General features: G+C 53.4%; 1 protein-coding gene across 3 annotated transcripts; it reads left to right on the top strand.

The window, feature by feature from the left end:
- Positions 1–414: 414 nt before the first annotated feature.
- On the top strand, positions 415–16,315 carry IMPDH1 (inosine monophosphate dehydrogenase 1). Of its 3 annotated transcripts, none has more exons than XM_079151497.1 (16): positions 415–676; positions 1,071–1,148; positions 4,620–4,718; positions 6,674–6,722; positions 9,086–9,187; positions 9,308–9,382; positions 9,681–9,887; positions 10,037–10,124; positions 10,887–11,086; positions 11,666–11,756; positions 11,968–12,063; positions 13,317–13,460; positions 13,559–13,703; positions 14,011–14,154; positions 14,255–14,338; positions 15,558–16,315. In XM_079151497.1, exons 1-16 carry the CDS (start codon positions 507–509, stop codon positions 15,577–15,579), a joined length of 1,794 nt encoding a protein of 597 aa, XP_079007623.1. In that variant the 5' UTR covers positions 415–506; the 3' UTR covers positions 15,580–16,315. The 3 variants fall into 3 exon arrangements, with proteins under 3 accessions (XP_079007623.1, XP_079007622.1, XP_079007621.1); XM_079151496.1 differs by lacking the exon at positions 1,071–1,148 and adding an exon at positions 14,862–14,878; XM_079151495.1 differs by lacking the exon at positions 1,071–1,148 and having other exon boundaries at positions 416–676.
- Positions 16,316–25,029: the final 8,714 nt, after the last annotated feature.

Consider the following 25,029-nt stretch of genomic DNA (forward strand, 5'->3'; position numbering starts at 1 on the left):
GTGGGGTCTGTTGAGTAGGCTAAGGGAAATGGGTATTGTCCCTACTTCTGCCTTAGCGTGGGACGTCTGCGGCCGGCCGGTAGAAGGCGCTCCAGAGAACATCGTCCTTAGAAAGCCAAAGAACCCGCAAAAGACTGCGGAGGACCCCTGCCTCTGCGCTTCTTTCCCCTACTGGTTTCCTTCAGAATGGGCCAAGAGAAACTGAGGGACCCAGACCGCCGGGAAGATGCGGGGTTCTTTTCAGTTCCGCCCTTGGAGGACAGCCGCCCACCTCCATCTCCCGATCCACCCTCACCTACTTAGGGATGGGAAACAGGCTGAGTTTGAGCAGCCGCCAGGAAGGGCGGAACCCCGCCCCCGGCGCTCAGGGCCCGCCCCGGGCACACACACCCCGCCCCGGCGGCCCCGCCCCCTCCCCGGGACCCGACTGGTGCTCTCACAGCCCAGCCGGGGCCGGGGAGCCTCCAGGCGGAGAGGCTCCCGCCGCCCTGAGCCGTGGCCTCCGCATGGAGGGGCCGCTTGGTCTACCACCGGAGTCGGGGCCGCTCCCTCAGCCGCTGCAGGGAGGCGGAGCCACCGCTGTTCTGGAGCCTGGAGCCCGGCAACACCCGGGACACGAGACAGCAGCGCAGCGGTACAGCGCCCGCCTGCTGCAGGCCGGCTACGAGCCCGAGAGGTGACGCCCAGGGCAGGGCGCGCGGGGCGCATCCGGGGCGGGGGCCTAGGAGGGCGCGGTGGCTCCGGGAACCCCGCGCGCTGCGGGGGAGGGGAGGGGCAGGCCCACACACCCTTCGCTCCACCGCCTCCACCCCTAACTTCCCGCGACGCGGTTCGGCAGCACCCGGCTCAGGCTGGGGGATGCAGGAAGGCACTGTGCAACGGGTTCGGTGCCGAGTTGTTCGAAGAAACAGGAGAGAGGGAGCAGGTCGTAAAAATGTTTCCCGAAATCTTAGCCCTGGATCAGACCTCAACTACACACCCGACGACAACCGGTCCAAGTGGTTCCAACTCCTGGGGTTCAAACCGTGGTTTGTTGGAGTCCCTGTCCAACTTTGCTTCCTCCACCTCAGCTGTTTGTTCCTAGAACTCTCTTCAGTAGTCTTACTGGCAGGTGTGCGTGTCCGCATGGAGCGCCTCCCCAGGGCTAGATGAAGACACTGGCCCCTCCTCGCCACGTCCTTTGAGGCTGCTGGTGCAGCTCATCTCCTAAGACTCAGGACCCCATACTGGAATCTGGAAGGGAATGAGGGTGACTGGAGGAAGAGTGGGGGCAATGAGCTGGGTCCCAATGGAACTGGCTGGAAAGGAGACAGCAGCTAATCTCTAGATTGTATCGCAGCTTGAAATGCAATCCCACTGTCCTTCCGGTCCAGAGGATTTGGACTTCTTTCTCTGCCCCATCTGCTGGTGTTCAGCAGCTTGGGGAGGTGACCTGGCAACTGGGTTTGGAGAGGAGGGGGTGGTCTGGGGAATTAGCCCGGTAGCTCTGCCCAGGGGCTGGCCGCTTATGTAAGAACTTTTAACGGCTTAAGGGGCTGTGAAGCCCGGTCCCACCTGTCCCTGCAGGGTGCCTCTCTAGAATTGACTCAGGCTTAGGCAAACCCTGTCCTTCCTCCTATGCTAGAAATCCAGCTGCTTGATGCTCAGGACTCAGGATGAGAGGGAGGGACCACAGTTGGGGAGGGAGCAGGCTAGGATGATTGGGGGCTTGATGAAGGCAGTATCTTGGTTAGAGCAGATATTGAAAAAAGCATAATTTCAGAGCCCAGGCTTGGAGCTACTCAGGAGCATCCCTTCTCTGGATTGTACTGCATGGAGGGGGCATGCCTGCCCTCCCCACCCCTTAGGCTCAGAAGAGCTGGTATAAAACCTGAGCCCCAGCCACGTGGTTTAATGAGATTCAAAACCTGCTGGTGTCTTAGACGGACATCTGCCTTCACCCACCTGGAGCTGTGAGAAGAGGTCAGGGTTCCGTGAGAAGTCCTGGGCTTGAATCCAGTGTTACTGCTCCCTGGCTGGAACTTGGGCAAGCCATGCCCCCTGTCCCAGCTCAACGGTACTAATGTTGTTGTCACCTTTTCTCCCCTAAAAGTGTTTTGAAATCTTGTTCCTTCAAATAGCCCCAAATCAGATAGAGATCTCTGGGCTCCCTGCCTGAACCTCAGTACCCTACTGGGTACTAATTCCCTACCCCTGAGGAAGGGGTTCAGATCTGCCCCCTTGACCTTGAAACTGCACATGGGAAGTCTCAGGGGACCAGCAGCCCTTCTTCAGGCTAAGGAGGCCCACTGGTTGCCTTGGTGTCTCCTCCCCATGGAGGAAGCAGCTGGGGAAGATCAGGAAGAGGGAGGAGTAAAGGAGGGGGGGGGGCAATGGATTAAGTCTCTGGAAAAGGACAGCCTAACCCAGGGCTGAGCCCAGCAGCTTAGAGTAATGAGGAGCCCTGACACAGGTCAGAGCAGGAGGGGTAAGGGTCCATGAAGTCTGTAATCACTGGGAAGGTGACCCCATACACACAACCCAGCCTGGCAGCCTCCTCCCCCGGGACCCTGAGTCTTAGACTGGGGTAGATGTCACATTAAGGTTGCCTGAGATAGCATAACCCAGCTGCTTTCCTGGGCCCCATCCCTGGTCAAACCCTGAATAGTACCCTAGCTATTCCTAGGGGACAGTGAGCCACAGCAGCTCCCTTAGAGACCCCTGTGCTCTGAACTACAGTTGGCATGATGGCCCAGTTCTGTGGCCAGAAAGGACTGCTCTGTATGGCCAGGGTGCTCTCTCTGGTTGGTCTCACTGCCTCTTGCCTCAGATAGCCAGTGAGAGGGCCTAGTGCTAGACCCCACAAGATCTCCTCTATATGGTCAAACTTCCCCCGACACACACACACCGCCCAGTTGATCCCTGGTGAAGATCTCAGTGAGGTGTCTTCTAGCCATCTCTGGTAAGCTGGCCCCAGCTCCCACTCAGCAAGAACCCCAGCAGTCCCTTCCTCCTTTTTGATGCCAGAGGCCCCCATCTGGAGCCCCAGTGAGGGAGGGAAACTTGAGGTCTGTGGTGTCCCTACCCCCCACAGGAGTCAAAGGACATCTGTGAGTCTCCTCCAGTGCTCTGAATTCCACAGGAAGCCTCCCCTCCCCTCTGTGCATGTATGGAACAGTTTGTTTTTCTGGCAGGGTTGGGAGGGGGGCATCACTGCGGAGGCTGGGCACCCAGGGAGCCTCATGGCTTGGAAGTCAAAACTCCCCTGGGCCTGGCTGCCACCACACAGCTGAGAGGTAAACAAACCCAGTCTCCAGGGCTGAGGAGATAGGGAGCTGATGCCATAGACAGCTCCCATGCTGGGGAAAGGATTGAGTCCAGTCTAACTCATTCTCTCATCTCATCAGAAGTGAGGTGTGGGAACCACAGGAGAGCAAAGGGAGGAGACAGTGGAGTGGACAGTAGCTTTATGTGAGGAAGTAGCATTAGCAGTTCTGGTCACCTGCCCCCACCTCCTGCCCTAGTCAATTTGCTACCTAATCTTACTGGTAGAAATCTTTGTCTTCCTGAGCACTTAGGGCCACCAAACTTCTGCTCTGGGATGTTTTCAAAAGTTCCCCAGCTGATGTCATGATTTGTATGTATACTTACTTGTCCAAGACAGGCCTGTGAACCTCCCCCCATCTTCCCACCACACTACCTTCCCCCCAAAATACAAACTGTCCTCTCTGGGGCCAAATGCCCTCGTTGATACACCATTTCCTGAGCCGAGGTAAGACAGCCAAACTGAAGCCTTGGAGCAGGATTCAGAAGCTGTACCCCTCCACTCCCCTCTTTCCAATCTGTAGGGTTTGCTTCTATAAATGGGGGTCTAATAATTGGCAATTAATAGGTTATGGAGTAAACGTGATGGTTTATGAAAAATGCTTTGTAGATTGCAGAGGGCTCTGAGGCCGCCAAAGGTCATAGTGTGTCATTAAATGCTTGCCCCCTAGGAATGATGTAGGGCTTGGGGTAGTGGTCCAACCAATACCTCCTGTGTCTTAGGGAGAGGTGAGCCCAGACGAGTTACTCAGGAATCCAGGCCTTGATCAGGGTGCGGGGATTAGTATTAGGGAAAAGGAGAACCATGTTAGAGGTTTCCCTGAGGCTGGCAAGTGGAGACAAGCGGGCCAGGGCCCAGTGGCCCCGGGGATCCAGGCCCGGTATGCTGCTGGGGTCCTGGGAAGAGCACGAAAGGGCGGCAAAGGGGGCGTGTCCTGGCCTGCCACGGTCTCTTTCCTGGCTGGTCCCACATCCCTCTGCCATCCCTCTGCCCTGCCTCTGCAGCCAGGGTCGCTGTACCACTGCAGGCGGCCGGGTCCTGCGCGTGGAGGTGGCGGCTGATGGGCCGGCTGGGCTTGGCCTTTGTGCTGCGCGGGGCGGAGGCAGAGGTCCCCGAGGGAGGGGCGGGAGGAGAGGGCGGCGCCCCGGGCCGCCCGCCGCAGCCGCAGCCCCCGCCCCCAGCTCCCCGGCTCGCGGCGGCAGCGTGGCCGCGGCGCGCGTCAGCAGTAACAGCAGTAGCGGCGGCAGCGGCAGTGGCGGCAGCGGCGGGGCGGCCCGCGCGGGTGTTTATGTCGGGTCGCGGTGTCTCCCGGCAGCATGGCGGACTACCTGATCAGCGGCGGCACCGGCTACGTGCCGGAGGATGGGCTCACCGCGCAGCAGCTCTTCGCCAACGCAGATGGCCTCACCTACAAGTAAGCGCGGGGCTCGGCCCCACCTGCGAGCACGCACCGCAGCACAGTGGTCCCCGGCCCCACACGTGCATGGCTGCCCCTTGCTGACGCCCGCGTGCCCCGACCCAATAAGAGTGACTTGGTGCCAGCTGTGGGGGCTGGGCTTGGGAAGGAAGGAGGCCCGCGCCGAGAGCAGACGGACGTGGCACAGCGACATCACGGCCCTCTGTGCCTTGACCCGTTTCTGGCCAGATGCGGGTGAATCCGGGCCCTCTTCCTCCTCTCCTGGGCATCGTGGCCGCTTGGAAGGGCCTTGGGAGGTGTTGGAAAGCTGGGTATGGGAGTTTTGGGGAGACTTCAACCAGACCTTGGTCCAGGACGCCCTTTCCCTCCTACACTCTCCTGTTTGGGCAGCTGCTTTGAGTGTTGCCCCCAGCAGAGGCCCCGGTGGGCTGGGGGATGACTCCTTTTTTCCACCATCTAGTCCAACCCTCCTTCCACTTGTGCCCCTGCCTGTCCACAGGTTGGCACTGGTGTCCCCTTGCATGAGTATCCAGTAACTACCACCCAAAACCCACCACACATGGGATTTTGGAGGAGGATGGAGATCTACTCTGTGGCTCTGGGCCAGTTGTCCTGCCAACTGCAGGCTTGGCACTAACCATGTCTCCTGGCTGCAGGATTATGTCCCTGCCAGGAAGGAGAATCAGAATCCAGGACTGGGGCAGAGTGGGAATGCTGGTGACCCAACAGCATCTTTGGACTGCCCCCTGCCATCCCTTACCTGGATTGTAAGCATTCCTACTTGGTAGGCAGTTTTTCCAAAAACCAGGATACCTTGTCACTCCTGGGGAGGGTCCCCTCTTGCCTGCCCATAGGTGACAGGGTGTATATAATGCGAAAAGGCCCAGGTTGTGTCTCACTTAAAGGGCTCATCATACAAAAGAAGGGGCAGGGGGCAGCAAAAATTCTGTTTCCGTGGTGTGGTTGGTGATAGGAGAGGGGGTATATCCTTGATATGTTTTTCACTGGAGTCTCCTAGGGGAGCTCCCTGGGGGAACTTCTAGGAGTTTCTTTAGGCCTTGGGGCACACTAACCACCCCACTCCCATCAGCCCTGGAACTTTTCCTTCCTGCAGTCGGGGCACCTGCTGCTTTGCTTAGCAGGGTTCAGAGTCTGAAGTGTGGGACATTTGTTTTTGGATATGTCTGTCAAGGCCTGCTGTGATTTCAGGCAGGGTGAGCCTATTGGGATCTGGGGCTGTGGCACTGCACCTAGACATACCCAGCAGGCCTGCAATCCCTCTCTGGACTTCTCTGTGACCATGGCCTACCCTAGAGTTGACAGCTGCCAACTTTGGTTGCTCCAGTCATGGCTCCTTGCTCCGCTTCCCAACCACAATCATGTCTGTTGGTCGCTCCTAGCCCAGCACCTGCTGTGTTAGAACATGCCCTGAACTCAATCCCCTGGGGTCCCTACATGCTGCTTTGAACCTTGTGTGACTCAGCAGCCCTGGCACTGGGGTGTGCGACTTGTCCTGTGCTGGGTTACGTTCATGCCATGTTGCACTACAAAATTGTTCTCAGGTTGTTTTCTTTTGTTGACTTATTATCTGCTCCATCAAGACTGAGAGGTTTTCAAGGGCAGGCACTGTAACTGCTTTGTGTGGCCATACGGGAACTTCTCTGTTCCTTGACATCCACTGCCTTCAGGAAGGCAGTGGATATTGGGGGCCATCCATTTTGGTGGCACCCAGCTCCATAGACCTGTCATCTTTGGCTCTACCTCTTGGAGTCAGCAAGACACTAGTGAGGGGATTAAGGAGGGTTTATAGCAGTGGGACAGCAGGATCAGAGGGCTCCAGCCTCAACTTCTCTGGCCTTTTCTCCATCCCCATGATGCCTCCCCTGGCATGTCAGGCCCTGCCACATTCGGGTACCCTGCCCACCAGTAACACTCATTTTCTGTCTTTGCAGCGACTTCTTGATCCTCCCAGGATTCATAGACTTCATAGCTGATGAGGTGGTGAGTCCCTCTTCATTTGGTTGGGGAGGGACTGGCTGTGTGATGGAGGATGCTGACTCCTTACTCAAGGGAAGGTGTGGGAGAGACGATTCTTGAGAATATGGTGGGTATAGCTTTTGTTGTTGCGAGAGGAACTGGCACAGGGCAAAGTGTTTTGCCTGGTGGGGCAGAAGCAGCTTGGGGGTTCTGGGGAATGCTGAGTGGGGGCCTTGCATGGGTCCAGAGGATGCTCTATCACTGACAGAGTTTGGGGAAAGGTTCAGAAAAGGTCCTGGGAGGGAAGGGCTTGGGTGTGGCAGCTTTATTCTATAGACCATAAGGACTGCCTGTTGTCTAAAATGCTGAGCAAGGACAGGGCGGAAGCCAGTAAAATTATGGACTCTTAAGAATATGGTGTTCGGTGATCATTCACCAACCTTACATTGAACAAGAACTGCCAAGAGGGTTTGAAGCATTAGGATTTGAGACAAATATGAGGAATAGTGACTTGCTTTCCACAAGGGGATCAGCAATGAGCCAAAACTATGAACAATTAGTATATGATAAACACATAGACACCAGGAGGGGTAGTGAGAATGATTATGTTAGTTCATGAAAAAGTTTGATGATTCTATGATGGATTCATGCACTTTTTAAAAAATTAATTAATTTATTTTTATTATATATTTAAAAATTTTTTTTAGTTGTAGATGGACATAATACCTTTATTTTATTCATTTTTATGTGGTGCTGAGGATGGAACCCAATACCTGATGCATGCCAGACAAGCACTCTACCACTGAGCCACAACCCCGGCCCTCATGCACCTTTTAAAAGAATCATTTCTGGGGGAAAAGGAGGGGCAGGAAAGGGAAGGTACTGGGAATGAGATTGATTAAATTATGTCACATACATGTATGAATAAGGCAAAATGAATTCCAGTGTTATATATAATTATAAGGCACCAATAAAAAAGCCATTTTTATTGATGTTGTTATTGCTATTTATTCGGGTCTGATTCTCATAAAAGGCCAGAGCACTTGAGCCTAGATCATTTATGTGTTGGGGAAGCTAATATCAAGCCTGTGGGTAGCCAGACCTGACCCAGACAGATTATTAGGGGGACATGTGGGTTATTTTGGATATTTCCCTTATGACAGCAACCAGGAAGCCTTCTTGGTTCAGCTGTTCAGTTCAACAGAGTTTACTGCTGGGTGTGGTGGTACGTGCCTGTAATCCTAGCAACTTGGAGCAGGAGGATTTCAAGTTTAAGGCCAGACAGGGCTTTTAGGGAGACTCTGTCTCAGAATTTAAAAATAAATAAATAAAGGACTGGGGGCGTAGCCCAGTGATAGAGTACTTCCGGGTTCAATCCCCAGTACCGCGGACACTGAGCTGGCTGTTAGGAAAAGAAAGACCAAAAAGATCCCCTTGCCTGGCTATCGAGGGTCTCCCTTTCCTTTGGCCTTTGTCAGGAAGGTTGTGGCTTTTCTCCTGTGGCATGATAAGAAAGGGGAAAGTGGCATTTTCTGGGCTGTGGGTCTGTGATGGGGTCTTCAGGGGTCTGTGAAGCTCATAAATGACTATCTGTGTCTGGGGGCCTGGGGAGCTGAGACTGTCAGCTGTTGACATGAATCTCAGAGTGGTCTATAATCTGGCCTTAATCATCCTTCATAGGCAGACAGTCTCCCAAATCTGCGCAAGTTGAGTGTCCCCTCCAAAATGATTGGGACCAGAAGTGTTTCAGATTTCAAATTTAAAAAAAAAATTTTTATAATATTTGCATATATGTAACAAGATATCTTGGGGTGGGACCCAAATCCAAATCAGAAATTCATGTTTCATATACACCTCATACAATATAGCCTGAAAGGTCATTTTATATGATATTTTTACCATGCCTGCGTTTTGACTGTGACTTGACCCATGATGTCAAGTGTGGAATTTTCTGCACGTGGTGTCATTTTGGTGCTCAGAAAGTTTTAGATTTTGGAGGATTTGGGATTTGGATCAGCGATGATATTTGCAATCCTGACTTCTTTCTTGAGCTCTAGACCCTTAACCATGCACTTCCTAATGCTAATAGATACCCTCCTGTGCTTCCCTCTGCCTCAACCCTTGTTACCTAGAGTCTACTCACCACATGCTTCCAGCGGTCACTTGGCTCCATTGCTTTTCTTCATAGCCTTCTTCCTGATTGCAGTCATCTCGTCCATGTGTCTCATGTCCGTTATCTTTCTTTCCAAGTAGAATGTCAGTTCCATGAGAGCTGCTTTGCCCGCTGCAGTGTCCCCAGCACCTGTCCTGACACAGGATACATGTAGGTGCTGGTGAGTGTCCATTGGCTGATAAAACCCTTCAATGGACTATGCCTCCATCCTCAGGACTTAACATCAGCCCTGACCAGGAAGATCACACTGAAGACTCCACTGATATCCTCGCCCATGGATACCGTGACAGAAGCCGACATGGCCATTGCGATGGCTGTGAGTCCCATGCCTGAATGGGGATGCCGAGGCAGAGGGGACTGAACAGGTGGGTGGTGCTGATGGGCAGGCCTGAGGAGGGTTAACCCTGGCTCTCACCATGCTTTTCTTCCATCCCAGCTGATGGGAGGAATTGGTTTCATTCACCACAACTGTACCCCAGAGTTCCAGGCCAATGAGGTGCGGAAGGTCAAGGCAAGTACCAGACCTCTCCCCAGAGAGATGCCACTTGGCCAGGTCCCACCCTGCAGGCCTTCCCACCCTCCTTTGCAGCCCTGCAGGCTGCTGTATTCCCTGATTGATTACTTTGGGTTCCTGGTGTTCCTTCCTCACAGTGGGTACAGCGGCGAGTCCTCATTTTCCCACTAGCCCCCCAACCCATTGAGGGCCATGGCTTCTCTGGGCACAGTCAAGGCTGCCTCACTCCCCCATGGTTAGGCTGCACACCACTCCTGGATTTTGTTCAGCCTTTTCCTTCCCCTTCTGCCCACAGAAGTTTGAGCAGGGCTTCATCACAGACCCTGTGGTACTGAGCCCCTCACACACTGTGGGTGATGTGCTGGAGGCCAAGGTCCGGCATGGCTTCTCTGGCATCCCCATCACTGCAACAGGCACCATGGGCAGCAAGCTGGTGGGCATCGTCACCTCCAGAGACATTGACTTCCTGGCTGAGAAGGACCACACCACCCTGCTCAGTGAGGTGCCAGCAGGGCAGGGCAGGCGGGGCTGGAGTGCAGACAGGATCCCACACCCGGGGCCCCAGGCTAGAGCCTGTGACCAGGGACCAGAGGGAGGCCTGGCTCCTTCTCTCACCTGCCAACCTGCAGGCAAATGTTCCTGGCCCCACAGGTGATGACACCACGGATTGAGCTGGTGGTAGCTCCAGCAGGTGTGACATTGAAAGAGGCAAATGAGATCCTGCAGCGCAGCAAGAAAGGTACTGGGGAGTGGGCAGGAAACTCCACACCCAGCCTGCCTGCCTGTGCCCTGGATCCCCTGTTCCTTTATAACCTCGCAGCAACCACACTGGGCCTTGGGGAAGGTTCGAATAGCCCCAGGCAGGCCGGAACATGAAACCTGATATCCTCCTGGCTTAGGGAAACCTGTTCTGAATTCAGCATCTTCACAGTATGTTTCTCAAAACTAGTCCTGTGAGTTGCTCATCACATGAAAAGGGCTCTGTGACCTCAGAAGTCTGAGAAACACTGCTTTCCATATCCTTCTTCTTGCATAAAGAATTGTACATTGGCTCATTAAAGGCTCTGAGAAGTCCTGCAGTTAAATTTGATATTGAAGCTGTTTATATAATGTTCACTAGATTCCAATAGGCTATTCTTTACTTGGTCCATGCTGGAGAGTTCTTTGGAGTTTCTATTTAGCAGGGCACATGCCCCCTCCAAAACAGCCTCATATTAATGCCCTGGCCTGTGACCACTGCTTAGGGGTTGTCCTTTCCACCCTTGTCAGACCACAGGACAGAAAAGAGCCCTAGGAACCTGCCTGCCTAGGTTTCTTTGCTTTCTGTTCCTTGGGAAAGAAATTCAGGTTCTTAGGACCACTTCCTGGGTGGGTGCTGTCACCTAGTGGCTGGTCTGAGTACTTCAGCAGAGTCTTTGGCACCGTCCATTTTTATCTTCACCCGAGTCCCTCTGCCCACTCCAAAGCCTGCTTCTTGACTCGCCTCTGCCTTCCTTGCCAGGGAAGCTGCCCATTGTTAATGATCGTGATGAGCTGGTGGCCATTATTGCCCGCACCGACCTGAAGAAGAACCGGGACTATCCTCTGGCCTCTAAAGACTCCCACAAGCAGCTGCTGTGTGGGGCAGCTGTGGGCACCCGTGAAGACGACAAATACCGCCTGGACCTGCTCACCCAGGCGGGCGCGGATGTCATAGTACTAGTAAGGAGGCTAGTGGCTCCCCAGAGTTGAGGCTTATGTGTCCCCACCTGTCATTTAGCCTTGACCCTCCCTCACTGTTCTTCCTCTTGGCTTCTCTGCACACTCTCTGGTGTCAGAATTCTGAGGGTCATGGGCCAGGTCTCAATATCCTTTCAAGGGCATGCCCCTGGTGGCCTAATTTCCCTCACTATGCCCCACCTCTTAACAGTTCTACCACCTCCCAATAGTGCCGTCGACTGGAGTTTAAGGCTTCAACATAGGGGCCTTTTGGGAATTCAAGATCCCAACTACAGCAGGCCCAGACGGTATCTCCTTGCCACGAGGGTGGACTTGTACAGGGGCCGGGGGGCACAGGAAAAGACTGTGTTTACTCTTTTAAGACTAACGTCAGTGTTTAACCTTCTGGCGAAGCAGGTCCCTTTAAGGATCAGCCAAAAGTTTTCAAGTGACTTTTCAGGAGAAAAAGTTAGAATAAGCACAGTTGAAACAGTTTTTATGATTTCAGGGGTTCATCCACTCTGTCTCCCCAGCAAGGGGCCTCAGCTCTCTAGCCCAAGCTTTCTGTCCCCCTTTTCACAGGACTCATCCCAAGGGAACTCAGTGTATCAGATTGCCATGGTGCACTACGTCAAGCAGAAGTACCCCCATCTCCAGGTGATTGGGGGGAATGGTGAGTGCAGGGTCCCCTCTCACCACCCTGCTCCACCTCCCTCATTCTATAACACTTCTCTGTCCTTTGCCACCCCCAGGGATCAGGATGGGCTTTGGTCAGGTGGTCAGGTTGGGGGGATGGATAGACTGAGGATCTGGGGAGCCCCTGGGCAGGGCAGGGGCATCCCATCCTCATACTGTTCCTCTGTCTGTCTCCTCCCCGCTCCCAGTGGTGACAGCAGCCCAGGCCAAGAACCTGATTGATGCTGGTGTGGATGGGCTACGTGTGGGCATGGGCTGTGGCTCCATCTGCATCACCCAAGAAGGTGGGTGTCCATAGTGGGAGGAGTAACTGCCAGGGCCTTGGTAGTTCTTGCTCCACAAGTTCCTGTGGAGTGCCCACCCTGCCAGGCTGTTCCTGGGATGGTGGGCTTAGGATGATTCATGCAGGACCAAGTAGGTGAGGGGACCTTGAGTTTTGAGTGTCTACCAACCTGCTACTTGGATCCTGGTCCAGGAGACTCCGTCTGTGACCCAGAACTGGTGTGCCTTCTTTTATAAGGTGCTTGTTGGAAGCCATCTGAGGGTTCAGACTGGACAAGGTAGATGCTTAGAGGCACGGAGACAACACGTCCCTCAACAACAGGGATAGTATAAACCACATAACCATGCAGTGATGATAGCGGGCTGGGGAGTTCTGCTCTATAGGCACTTGTGGAAAAAGCCTTTTTGCAGGGTAGGTTCCAGAACATGGACGGGGAAGAGGAGACCCTGACATGTGTTGCCCTTGTGGTTGACAGAGTCCTGCCTGGAGGCTGGTATCTGACTTGTGGGATGGCTGCCTGCAGGTGTTGGGTCTGGCTTGGTCAGAGAGAATGTATCTGGCCCCTCTTGTGAGGGTCATTTCTCCAAAACACTGCATGACCCACTCTGTCTTCCCTGCCATATCTCCCTGTTTTGGTCTTCAGAGCCTTTTCCTTTTAAGTATTTTATCCTTCACCTTTGTTGACCACCATGGTGAAACATGAACCCTTTCTCACTTGACAAATATTGATTGAGCACCTACTATGTGCCAGACACTGTGCCAAGCCCTGGGGTAGAGTAGGGACAAAATAAATGTAAGTCCCCTTTTCTAGTTTATCTAGCCTTTCACCTATGCCTTGCAAAGTACTGGTTCTTTAGAATTCCCACTTAAAACCTGAAGGACCTCAGACAATTAAAGGAATGATTGTGAACCAGAGTCCATAAGAATCTAACTCTAATAACAGCTTTTGCAAATGAAAGCTTCAGAGGGGACCTTGTGCCTCCAGAGCAGGTGATGCTGGGGACCACTAGTCTGAGGTGCTTATACTCTGAAGACCAGTACTGATCACCCCACCTGAATCCCCTATAGTGCTATTGTGGGTGGGTGGAAGTGACGTTCACCCTGATGTTGTCTCCTGGCACCTATCTTATGCTCAGAAATACCCTCTACTCCCGTCCCTTTCCCCAGAGTGGAGGGAGGCACAAGGAGAAAGGGCCGGTCCAGCCCTGTACTGCTGCTGACTCCTCTCTGTCCTGTGCACCCACCCTCTCCCAGTGATGGCCTGTGGCCGGCCCCAGGGCACTGCTGTGTACAAGGTGGCTGAGTATGCCCGGCGCTTTGGTGTGCCAGTCATAGCAGATGGTGGCATCCAGACTGTGGGACATGTGGTCAAGGCCCTAGCCCTTGGGGCCTCCACAGGTGAGAGAAGAGGCTTGGGACCAGGCAGGTAGGGCTGGGAGTGTGGGGCAGTAGGAGGGCTATGGGCGCAGGCAGCACAGATCCTTTCACTTACACAGTGATGATGGGCTCCCTGCTGGCTGCCACAACTGAGGCCCCCGGCGAGTACTTCTTCTCAGATGGGGTGAGGCTCAAGAAGTACCGGGGCATGGGCTCTCTGGATGCCATGGAGAAGAGCAGCAGCAGCCAGAAACGATACTTCAGGTATGTGCCCCCAGCCCCGGCCATGGCAGGTCAACCGGCAGTCCTTGGGCCCACACATGCCCCTGACCTCCCCAGATGCCACCTGTCTCCCTATTGTAGTTTTGGAAAACAGAGACACAGACATAAGTGGCAGATGCAGGACCAGGACCTGGGCCACCGACCTGGAGGGCTTGTTTGTCCCTGCTGTAGCCCAGTGAGGGGGGTACTATGGGACCCTTCTGGGTGACATCCCCTCTGCTCTGGAGAGTTAGGGTGGGGTCCTCTGGGCAGCAGCCTGCTGGGCTTAACCTCCGCACTCTCCCTGCAGTGAGGGGGATAAGGTGAAGATCGCACAGGGCGTCTCCGGCTCCATCCAGGACAAAGGCTCCATCCAGAAGTTTGTGCCCTACCTCATAGCAGGGATCCAGCATGGCTGCCAGGACATCGGGGCCCGGAGCCTGTCCGTGCTGCGGTGAGCATTGTAGCTAGAGGCCGGGAGGCTTCCCTCCCTCTTGTTCCTTTCTTTCTCTTTACCTGTGCACCCCTGACCTGCTTACCTGCCCGCCTGCCAGGTCCATGATGTACTCAGGAGAGCTCAAGTTTGAGAAGCGGACCATGTCAGCTCAGATCGAGGGTGGTGTGCACGGCCTACACTCGTAAGTGGGCGGCCTTCTTGCCCTTGCTGGCTGGCTCTGGGTTGGGCACATGGGGCCAGGGTTCAAAGGCCAAGTTGAGGTTCCAGGGGCCCCATGGACCACCCATACTGAGGATGACCCATCGCCCTGTCCTACAGGGCCCAGCCCACCCTGGAACCTTATCCTGTAGCCCCTATGCAGCCAGGCCCCTCCCCTCCCCTCGGGCATCTCCCCGAGCAGGGCACGGGAGGTATGGCTGCTAGCCCCACCTGGGCTCCCCAGCCCTTGCTTGCTCAGGAAGCTTGGTGGCTGGTGGCAGGGGGCTGGTGGTGCTGGGCTCTTGCTGGTGGTGGCCCCAGATAGGCAGGGGCAAAGGGGCAGAGAGACAGGTGCTAGGGCTGGCGCTGGGGCAACTGCGGGTGGAGGTAGAGCTGGTTGGCAGCAGTAGTTGCAGGCATGCGGCCCGCCCTGGTCAAGAGGGCCCACCTCCCCAGGCATCGGCGGGCATCTAATCTGTGTCTCTTTCTGCCCCACCCTCCCATAGCTATACCTTTCTGCCGTGTAAGTAACTGCGCTGCCCGGGCCAAGAGTAGAGTAGAGCAGGGGCAGTCTGGGTGGGACCTGGGCTGGGAGGATGGGCATTGGGCTGAGGGTGGTGCTGGGATAGGACCATGGGACATGGACTCAGGGATTGGGCCCTCCTGGCCCCTGACCCCAGCACCATGGTAGAGGAGGCCAGCCATGGCCCCTCATCCAGCAGCAGAAATACAAATCCCTTTTGGGGGTATAGAGAGATACCTGTGACCACAGGTCTGAGGCTGCTGGATCTAGTCACATCTTAGACTGGACCCAGTGATTAAAAAGAGCCTGAGCCACTGTGTGTGCAAGAGGGGGTTGCAGACAAGAAAGCAGAGATCAGCTTCTGTCCAGAACCTACTCTGTAAGGATGGCTGAGCTGCTTCTCCAACCCAAGCACTGAGGACAGGTCACTCAGATGTGGCAGTGGCTTGAAGGAGCGCGGCTCTCTCTGGACCTGGCAGAGTTCTTTGGGGAGCCCTTGTCTGGGGAGAACAGAGGCCCAGGGCTGCCTTCTGCCTCCTCCCACCCTCATGGCTGAGAGGCAGGGACTCTGCAGCAACCTGTCCTTTCCCAAATCTGGGGCTTCCTGGGTGAGGGGATTTTAGGAAAGGAACAGGGTCCACATACCCACTCTTTGTCCCCTCTTGCTTTATTCCCACAGTTACGAGAAGCGGCTGTACTGAGGACAGCAGTGGAGGCCGAGGTGGCGGAGGGGGCACATCCCAGGGTCTCCCTTCAGGCACAGCCTCCCTCCATAACTGAGTGGTCCATGGATTTGCACTACGGGTTCCCAGATCCTTTCCAGGGAGAGAGGTGGGGAGGCCCTGAGGGGACTGTGGCCCTTCCCTGGGCACCCCCCGCAGAGTCAGGATGCTCCCTGGACCAGGCTACCCTGGGAGCTTCCCTGGTTTCCCTTCTTCAGCCCTCTGAGCCCAGCCAGTCTGGACTCTCAGGCCCTGTGCCTGCCTCAGGTCTCTCTTGCTGCAGTCTGCTCTGGCTCGGCTCCCACCCATGGGGCAGGTGGCCCCTCCTGGCTTCTCCTGTAGGGCATCTCCCTCCTCCCCCCTCCCCCCAGAAATGGTGCTCTCCTGGCCTTGCCTCTGGCCCCTTCCCGGGCTGCTGCCCTCTCAGCCATGTGGCACTCTGGGCTCCTGACCAAGGCCAGGGGGAGGTCTCTGCCCCCTTCCCCTGGCCTGAGGCTACCCTAGGCCCTGCTCCTCAGGCCACTCCCCGCTCCCTGAACCTGGGGAAGAGACCTGCTGGACATTCCTGACTCTCCACTGTCCCCAGGTGTACCATTCCTGCCCTCTCCTCTCAGCTGCAGTTGAAGGCTTTAACTTTGCACACTTTGGGGTCACAGTTGCGTAATTATATATTAAATAATCTGAATAAATCAAGCAGGTCTTAATGCCTCTGAAATCCTTTCTCTGTCCCTTATCCACTGGGTGACTAGCTCCTGTCCTGATGGTGAACTGGAGCCTCGTCTGTGATGATCCTCCAGGAAGGAGAGGAGGGTGTTATGGTACTCAAGGGGATACTGGCAAAGCTGTTTTTTGTGGCAGGCCTGTGCCAGGTGACCAGCAGCTCTGGCAGCTGGGCAGTATTGCAGAGAAGGTCATCCTAGCTGTAGAAGACCAGCACTGGGCCTTATGGGTTGCTGCCAGCAAACACCATTGCAACCTGGTAATGCAGAGCAGTGCAGAATGGGCACAGGTGGAAGTACTGACTGGGTGGTGTGGCCCTGACCACGTGGCTCAGGGCTTGTGGTCTCATCAGCTGAGGCACACCTATGGGCACAAGGCAGCATGGGTGAATTTCAACTAGTCACATGCGCCTCAGGGCCTGTCCCCAGTCACCACCTCCCCCAGCCCCCAGCTAGGCAGACACACTGCCCCACAGGCTGCTGTCGTCTTCTAGAGGCGAGGGGTCTTGGGATATTCATTTTGCTTTCCTGTAGCTCTGATTGCAAAGCTGTTCCACCACAGCACGGAACACAGAAGTCGGCCCAGGAGTGCCCTGGTGGCAGAAGGTAGGGATTGTAAGTAATGACAATCTGGAAACGCTCCTGAGCTCAGGGGTGAGCTTTATGGATGAGAAGGGAAGAACTTGGTGGTTTCAGAGCTAGCTTAATAGCTGCTCCAGGACTAGTTACAAAGGGAATGAGTCATCAAGAGTCCCTGGAGGCCTCGTGCCCTGAAGTCTGTGGCCTTGGTGAGCACCTGAGAAAAGTGACCCAGCTGGCTGTGAGGAGGAGGACAGGATATGGACCAAAATGACCTGTCTTACACCATGGTTTACAAAAACTGTACAGGAGCTGGGCGTGGTAATCCCTGCAACTCAGGGAGCTGAGGCAGGAAGATCACAAGTTTGAGGCCAGCCTGGCCACCTTAGCAAGACCCTGTCTCAAAATAAAATGAGCTATGGGTATAACTTCATGGTAGAGGGCTTCCTAGCATGTGCAAGGCCCTGGTTCAAATCCCAGTTCTGCCAAAAAGAAAAAAAAAAGAAAAAAAAAAAAAAATGTAGGAAGCAATGTGACCAGCAATTGAAATGGGAAAGTTCTCAGGTTTTTAGATAAATGCCAAGTCACTCTGAATCAAATGTGAGTGAATCAAAGGGAGAGGTTTCTTTGATCTAGACCTGATTGGTCAGTAGAGCTAAGTAGAATGGTTACCTTGTAAGTCAGCACCTCCTCTTTCCTGTGGGTATCTTAGCATTAGTTTGATTCTTCTAGAGGAATTTCTAGCACAATGCTTCTTACATTTTGGTGTGTATTAGAATAATCTGGAGGGCCAATGAGGAACCCCGAAGTTCTCTGCAGAGAGCTGGAATATAGGCCTCTGAATGACAAATCGGCCCCAAGATTCTGATACATACCAAAGTTTGAGAATCATGTTGTAGAGGAAATCCATGCATCCAGTTTCACAATTTTTAGGGCTTTCCAAAGCATGTGTTCTGAAAAACAATTTCAGATGACATAGCACCTACCTCATGGTGTCATTACCTAAGGATTATGAGAGAACCCATAGAAGATTATTGGTGCGGCAAATTAGTCTTGTTCCTTATTTTCCCTTCCATGCCCTCAGATGAACTGGGGACAGTCCAGGCAACATAGCATGTTCTGGGCTGCAAGTTCAGGCACAGTGGCAAGGTCCAGGTGGGACAAAGGGACAAATAACCTGGATGGGAAAGCCACATCAGGTAGATATGCTGAAATAGCCTAGAACAACTTTTGGTACAGAACTTGGTCAGTGCAACTTCATGCCACCTGAGATTCAGCCTGGATTGTATGGCCCCTTCACCTTCTCCCTGCATACCCACCCATTGTCACATGGTCCAGGCTGCTCACTACCAGGCCGTTGGAGATGTGGCATTCCAAGTGCCATGCCATGCTGCTATGGCATCCCAGGTTCAGTTCATGGACAACAGCATCAGTGTGAGGGTGTAGCCACCCAGGGAGAAGGGTGTGCATTATCAGTGGGTAGTCAGTGGGTACCAGGTCTCTGTAGCAAAACCAGCACCTAAGCAGACTGAACAGTCCCCAGTGTAGGCACAGAAAGGGACAGGTCAGGTAGACCTGCAGATACTTGGCCTGGGCAAGGACAGGAGCAGGAGCAGTGGGCAGGGCAGGGGGCCCTGGGAGGCCTGGTGTGTAGTACAGGTAGATGGAGTGAGAGTCATGTCACCACCACTGCAGTGAAGAACAGTGGGGCCCTCTGGTGCAAGCTGGGGACAGATGGAGGAGGAGCAGTTTGCAGTCCTCATCTCTGGCCCCACCTTTTCTGCCACACAGGAGTGTTGAGAACAGGGACTTTCAGATGGCATGACCTGAGAGTCCAGAAGGGGCTAAACTAACCCTCTGAGGCCCATTTCAACTTCTGTGGCTCTACTGTCAATCAGGGAGTGGCAGCCATCCCAGAGGGGAGGAGGGGGGTCAGTACCTCTGTTGTGCCTGATCGGTTACCCTCAATCCCTCTCCCATTCCTGTCCCTGTTAGAGAAGAGGGTCCTAGCTATTGGAGAATGGGGGCTATGGAGAGGCAGATCCTCCCTCTGCCCTTACCCTGAGATTTTTATTGTTTCAGGGTCCTCTTTGACTTGTAAGGGACACACTCCAAAACCCAGCCTTTCACACACACACATGCCCCTTAACAGGGGTGGGGGGACCAGTTCTACCTATTTTCTCATGTCCACAGCAGTCCTGCCTCCTGCTGGAAAGACAGCACCAGCTTCACACCCATTGTCCTCGGGGCAGCACCCCTCACTGCACGTGTGGGACTCATGAGTCACCACTGCCAGCTTCCTCCTCAATTACCTTCTTTCTGGCTCAGCTCAGGAGGGAAGAGGAGTGGGGTCAAGGACCGGAGACCTTGGTCCCCAGCCTCTTGTTCCATGCCCTTGGCCCCATTGCCTTCTGGGCTGAGAGCCAGGATGTCTAGCTCCCTCTTCAGCTTTGCTCCCAGCCCAGGCACTCCCATGCTTTCTGTCTCTTGACCCCATGCCTCAGACATTCCACTTCCCCCTACGACTTCAAGGCAGGGGCTGCCTCAGGCGGGCATCACCACAGAAGCCCTGGTTTCCGAAGCAGTCATCTGTCTGCTTCTCTTTCTTCTGCAGGGGCACAATGATCTGAAGCTCCTAGTGGGTTATCTGACAACTGTCATGGTGGGTAAGGAAGGTTCTCCCCAGACAGAAAAAGGAAGTTGGGACTAGGGCATAAAGAGCTGAGTGACTGGGAAGGAGGGGGAATAGGAGAGGACGTTAGTAAGGACCTTACTGTGACCCCATTTGTCACTCTTGCACGCCTAACTCTAACCTCTTCATCCCCATTGCTCCCTTCTTGTGGGAGTGGCTGGTGGGAAGCAAAATGCATGTCTGCCTATGGATTCTGAACTTAGGAAATCAGTTAAGGGGAGGGACTTCCTCCAGACCCCACTCCCCTATCCTCTTCAATGGGGAAGGACATGGCTCCCACCCTCCCCGTTGTCTATGGTGTCCAAGTCCTTTTCATGCCTCCAGTCTCTGGGAATATATAGTGGCAAAGGAGCAAACAGCTTTTCTATGGAGATGTCTGGGAGAGATGGGTGCAGGCAAAGGGGTATTCCCCGCTCCCAGGCCCCAGGATTACTGGTTCTGGGTGCTCAGAAGCAATGTGGCACTGCATCCAGCAGATGGCGCCCGGATGCGTCAACCGCTGGAACCCCAGGGAACCAGGAGCGGGGCAGTTTCCTAGGCAACAGGCTGCAGTTTCTGAAAGACCTGCCAGTGGCAACCATTCCCTGGTTGCTCGCGTCCGAAGTAAATTTGCCTTCTGAAGGACAGGAGGGGCATGGGGGTAAAATAATCTCGCAGAAAGAAGCTGACCAGGGTGCAGAGAGGAGTGTAAGACTTGTTTTCTGCTGCCATTTATTACACTGCAGTGACCTGCTAGGTGCATCTTATCCTCAGAAACCCTATAAGGAAGTAATGCATAATCCTCCCTTCCTTCATTTTTTCAGTACTGGGATTGAACCCAGGAGCTTGCACATGCTAGGCAAGCACTCTGCCACTGAGCTACACCCCAGCCTTGGTGCTATTCCTCGCACCTGCCCCGGGGACTGGGTTGAATTCAAGGTTGCTCTACCACTGGGTTACATACCCCATCCTTTTATCTTTTATTTAGAGATGGGATCTCACTAAGTTGCCCAGGTTGGTTTCAAACTTGCCAACCTCCTGCCTCAACCTCCCAAGTAGCTGGTGTTATAGGAGTGTGCCACTAAACCTGGCTACGTATTCCTTTATTAATCATGGAGTTAGATGAGTCTCACAGAAAGTGACTTTCCTGAGTCTATTCCATTCTTCACCAGCTGGTAGGAACCTGGGTCTTCCCAGATGTCCTCTTGTCTGTTCCATTCTGCCTCGTGGTGTGTGTGTGTAATGTCCTATGAGGGAGCTGGCAGTGAGGTTTGCTGGGAAAGCAGGAGCAAAGCAGTGGGTAAGGAGAGGAGAGGTGAGATGTATCCATCCCCTTCCAGCCAAATTCTCTCCTTATCAGCTGGGGCCCCTCTGGTCAGGATCTCTGCTACCTTCTAGTGGGGCTTCCTTCTATACAAGGATCACAGAGGTGGAGGGAAAGGGACATAGGAATTCCAGAGGTTATGTGACCTCTCCCAAACAGGAGAGGTCTCCAAGAAGGACACAAAGCTGGAGCCATGACTGTTTTAGAGAGAAGAGAGGCAGAAAGTTTCAGTCTCAGCGATGGTGCAGAGGAGGAGAACAAACTCAAATGGGCCCAGGGGTAATTTTAGAGGATTAAAATTCAGTTCAATTTTCTAATATACACTCCCTCAAGATCTCATCTCCTTGCCTACTCCACATGTCACACTGATGGTAACCAGTACTGAACTTATGACTCCCTGAATTATTAGTCTGGGTTCTCTAGAGAAGCAGAATCAATCATCTATATCTATCTATCCATCCATTTCTCTACCTACCTATCTACCTACCTACCTATATACCTATCTACTTATCATCTATATTTCTATTTATCAATCTGTAGAGACAGAGACTTATTTTAGGGATTGGCTCATGTGATTATGGAGACTAGAAGTCCTAAGATCAGCAGTCAGCAATCTGAAAACCAGCAGAGCCAATCTGACTTTGAGTCTGAAGTCTGAGAGCTAGGAGATGATGATGTAAATTCAAAGTCCAAAGTCAGGATAAGATGATGTCCCAGGTCCAAGTCAGGCAGAGAAAATTGTCTCTCACCTTTTTTGTTCCATTCAGACCTCTGAGGGATCAGATGAGGCCCACCCACTCTATTGAGAGCAATCTGCCTTTATTCACTAAATGAATTCAAATGTTAATCTCATCCAGACACACCTCACGAACGCACCCAGAAATACTTTCACCCTATGTATGGGCACCCTGTGGCCCAGTAAGGGTGACATATATAATTAACCATCACACTCCCCCGCCACCATCCTAGACCTGTCCTCCTTAAATCTCCTCCATTGCAAAAAACAGCAATTCCTTTCCTCCAGTTGCTCAGATAAGACAAAACAAAACCAAAAGCTTGGAGAGATCCTTGACTCTTCTTTCTCTCACATAGATGTTTAACCCACCAGCAAACAAACCCCACGGCATTGCCTTCACAACACAGCCTTTCTGACTACCTCTTCTCTCTGTCACAATGTCACTCAGGCCATCACCATCTCTGGCCTGTATTATGGCAATGGGCCCTGATTCTCCAGCCCCCTCTGCTGCTTCTCTCTAGGGTCTTCTCAATGCAATAGCCAGGATAATTATTCTGAAATGTAACTTAGATCGTGCCATTCCTCTGTTGCACTTGGAGGGTTAACTGTATGCCAGACACTTTACATGCATTATGTCATTTAATACAGGTTTGTAATGCAGGGACTATTACCATTCTCATTTCCAGAGGAGAAAACAGGCTCAGAAAGGCAAAGTAATTTGCCAAATCTGCTCAGTCACTGAGTTGAGGGTGTGATCCCATCCTCCTGTAGCCCCAAAGTCTCTATTCTCCCAGGGAAGGTCAGGATGGAGAAGAGGAAAATACAAGGGTCATGGGGTGCCTCATGTCCATTGGGGTGGGGGAGAAGGACCAAGCTGTCAAGGGGCCCTGGACAACAAGGTACTTCTGCAGCCCCTGCCAGTCTCTTCCCTCTGCTCATATGTCCTCTGCAGTCTCAGGGCTGATTGAACTCCCTCCTCTGGCACAGGCCTGCTTTGCCACACCCCCACCCTTGCCTCAGGACTGGCTACACAGGGATCCCTTTCTGGCCCAGTCAGGCATGTAACCACGGGCTGACAGGCATCCGGGTGCCAGGGCAGCTGTCGCTGGCCAAGGGTGAGGTCACAGGCTGAGCACTCCATGCCCAGCCCTCCTCTCTCTCATCACAGGCTCAGTCCTTACCCAGCCTGGCTGCAAAATTCCTTTTTGACTCCTGTGTCCCCACAGCTTTGGTCCAGCTGACTCTGGTGTCTATTTGGCAAGCCCAAGAGTATTAGTTTCCTGTTGCTGCTATAACAAATTAAAAGAAACCCATAGCTTAAAATGACATAAATTTATTATCTTATTGTTCTGGAAGTCAGAAGTCTAGAATGGGTCCTCCAGGTTACATTCCTTCTGAAAGCTCCAGAGGAGAATCCATACCCTTGCCTTTGAAATCTTCTAGAGTCTGCCTGAATTCTTTGGCCCATGTCCTCTTCCTCTATCTTCAAAACCAGGTGTAGTATCTTCAAATCTCCTTGTGTTTCTGATCTGCTTCCATGTTCACATGTGCTTGGATTTTACTCTCCTGCCTCCCTTATAAGGGTTCTTGTGATGACATAGGGTCCACTGGATAACCCACTGTATAATCCTATCTGTTAAGGCTTTTATGCTACATATATACCATATTTAGAGGTTCCAGAGGACAGGACACAGACATTTTTGAAAGGCCTTTATTCAGCTTATCACACCTACCTAGGATGCTCACCTAGAGGGAGTGTTTATGGCATGCTTACCATAGGCCACTATCAACATCATGTCATCCTTACGAGATGGGCATTGGCCTCCACTGTACAGATGGAGAGCCTGGCAACTCCAAAGCCTGTGGGCTTGCCCCACTCCAAGGCTGTCTCCCCAGATTGGAAATAAATCTTTCCTTCTGGAAACTCCCCCAAGGCCCCGTTGGCTTCTTATCCCTTGGGTTTGCATTTTGGTCTGTCCTGCAGAGGCAGAGTTGGTATCTTAGTCCTGGAGGCCCTGGTATGGGGCACAAAGGGGTGGCACTTGGGCAACAGCAAATTTGAAGGAGATAGGGTTTTGTGGGCTCTGGAGGGCCTATGCCCCCTTTCCCCTGCTGTAAATGCAATATTACATGGCTGTCCATTTTTCTGGGCATAGTGAATGAAACTTCCACCAGTAGGAACTCCACCTCCAGCTCTCCAAAAGCCCCACCCCTGCTTCTGGGCTTCCTCCTCTGAACCAGCCCATTACCAAGTTTGCTCAGTGCAGGGGCAAAGGCCAGGGAAGGCGGTAGAGAGAGGTGGGATGAGGGCTGTTCCTGCTGCTTCCTGCTGCCCACCTGTTGTGCATTCTGGAAAGATTCACCAGACCTGCCTGGCCACAGAGCAGGGGAGCTTCCTGGGCCTGACTCAAGCCAGGGCTAGTCAAGGCAACTAGATGTCTATAAGAAGACACAGTTGGGTCCAGAACTGCCACTCTGCCCCCTCACATGTAACTGTGCAGCAGACTGGGCTTACTTGCTGGAGTGCAGATTGGGGTGGGCCTATGGTGCTTTTCTAATAAGCATTTGGGTGATCCTAAGAACACTGTTGGTCCAAGGACCACGCTTGGAATTCAAGGACCTAGAGGAACTGGGCCCACTGTTGTCCTCTCCTGCCTTTCAACATTCATTCAGTGATTCAATATTTCTGTCACTCTCACAGTACAGTATGTTGCTCTCCACCCTCCCCTGCTGCCTTCACCCTCTGATACTGGCTGGGAGGGCCTGGGTGGCAGCAGCTACCCCTTTCCTGGCAGAGCCTGGACCCTGGGACAAAAGCAGACTCTCCTCACCTCCGTAACTTCTCACACTCCTCCCTGCCCTGAATCTCCACAGTGGCCCCACCCTGCAAGCTTTTCCTGTCCTTGAACTTCCAGACGTGACTTCATCCTCCTATCAGCTGTGACTTGCCAGAAAGAAGTATGGAGTAGTTTGCCTGGCATTGCCAAAGCAGGACTGGAACACAGCTTTTCCAGTTCCCAGGGAAGGCTGATTCCAATTTCAGAATTTGGGATAGAGTGTAGTGAACAGTTTATTTCACCTTGTAAAATAACGGAGGTGTGTTTTGAGCCATCTAGAGATACTGTTGCTTCTGGTTTGACCTCTTCCCCAATCCTCAAGCCTAGGTTTTACAAAGGGCTCCCTCAGCACACCCTACAGGCCACCCAGTTGAGGGCTATACCTGTGGAGGGGGTAGGAAGCCAGTGAAGAAATAGAACACAAGCTGTTTGTACCATAGCCTGCACTGCAGATAGCAAGCTGCCCCCACCCCACAACCCAGGAGAGGGTCAGTGGGTGAGAGGGAGAGAAGAGGAGCTGAGGGCCCCGATGTTCACCCCCCATGGTCCCAGGCACAGAGCAT

Source organism: Sciurus vulgaris (assembly GCF_902686455.1).
Source record: "Sciurus vulgaris genome assembly, chromosome: 8".
NCBI classification, from domain to species: domain Eukaryota; kingdom Metazoa; phylum Chordata; class Mammalia; order Rodentia; family Sciuridae; genus Sciurus; species Sciurus vulgaris.

Bases quoted from the DNA above. Each gene is read 5' to 3' on its own strand.
- IMPDH1 (XM_079151496.1), top strand. From the start codon at position 507: ATGGAGGGGCCGCTTGGTCTACCACCGGAGTCGGGGCCGCTCCCTCAG. The intron at 9,888-10,036 runs GTGCCAGCAGGG...CTGGCCCCACAG, and splicing joins ACACCACCCTGCTCAGTGAG to GTGATGACACCACGGATTGA. The intron at 13,461-13,558 runs GTGAGAGAAGAG...TCACTTACACAG, and splicing joins AGCCCTTGGGGCCTCCACAG to TGATGATGGGCTCCCTGCTG.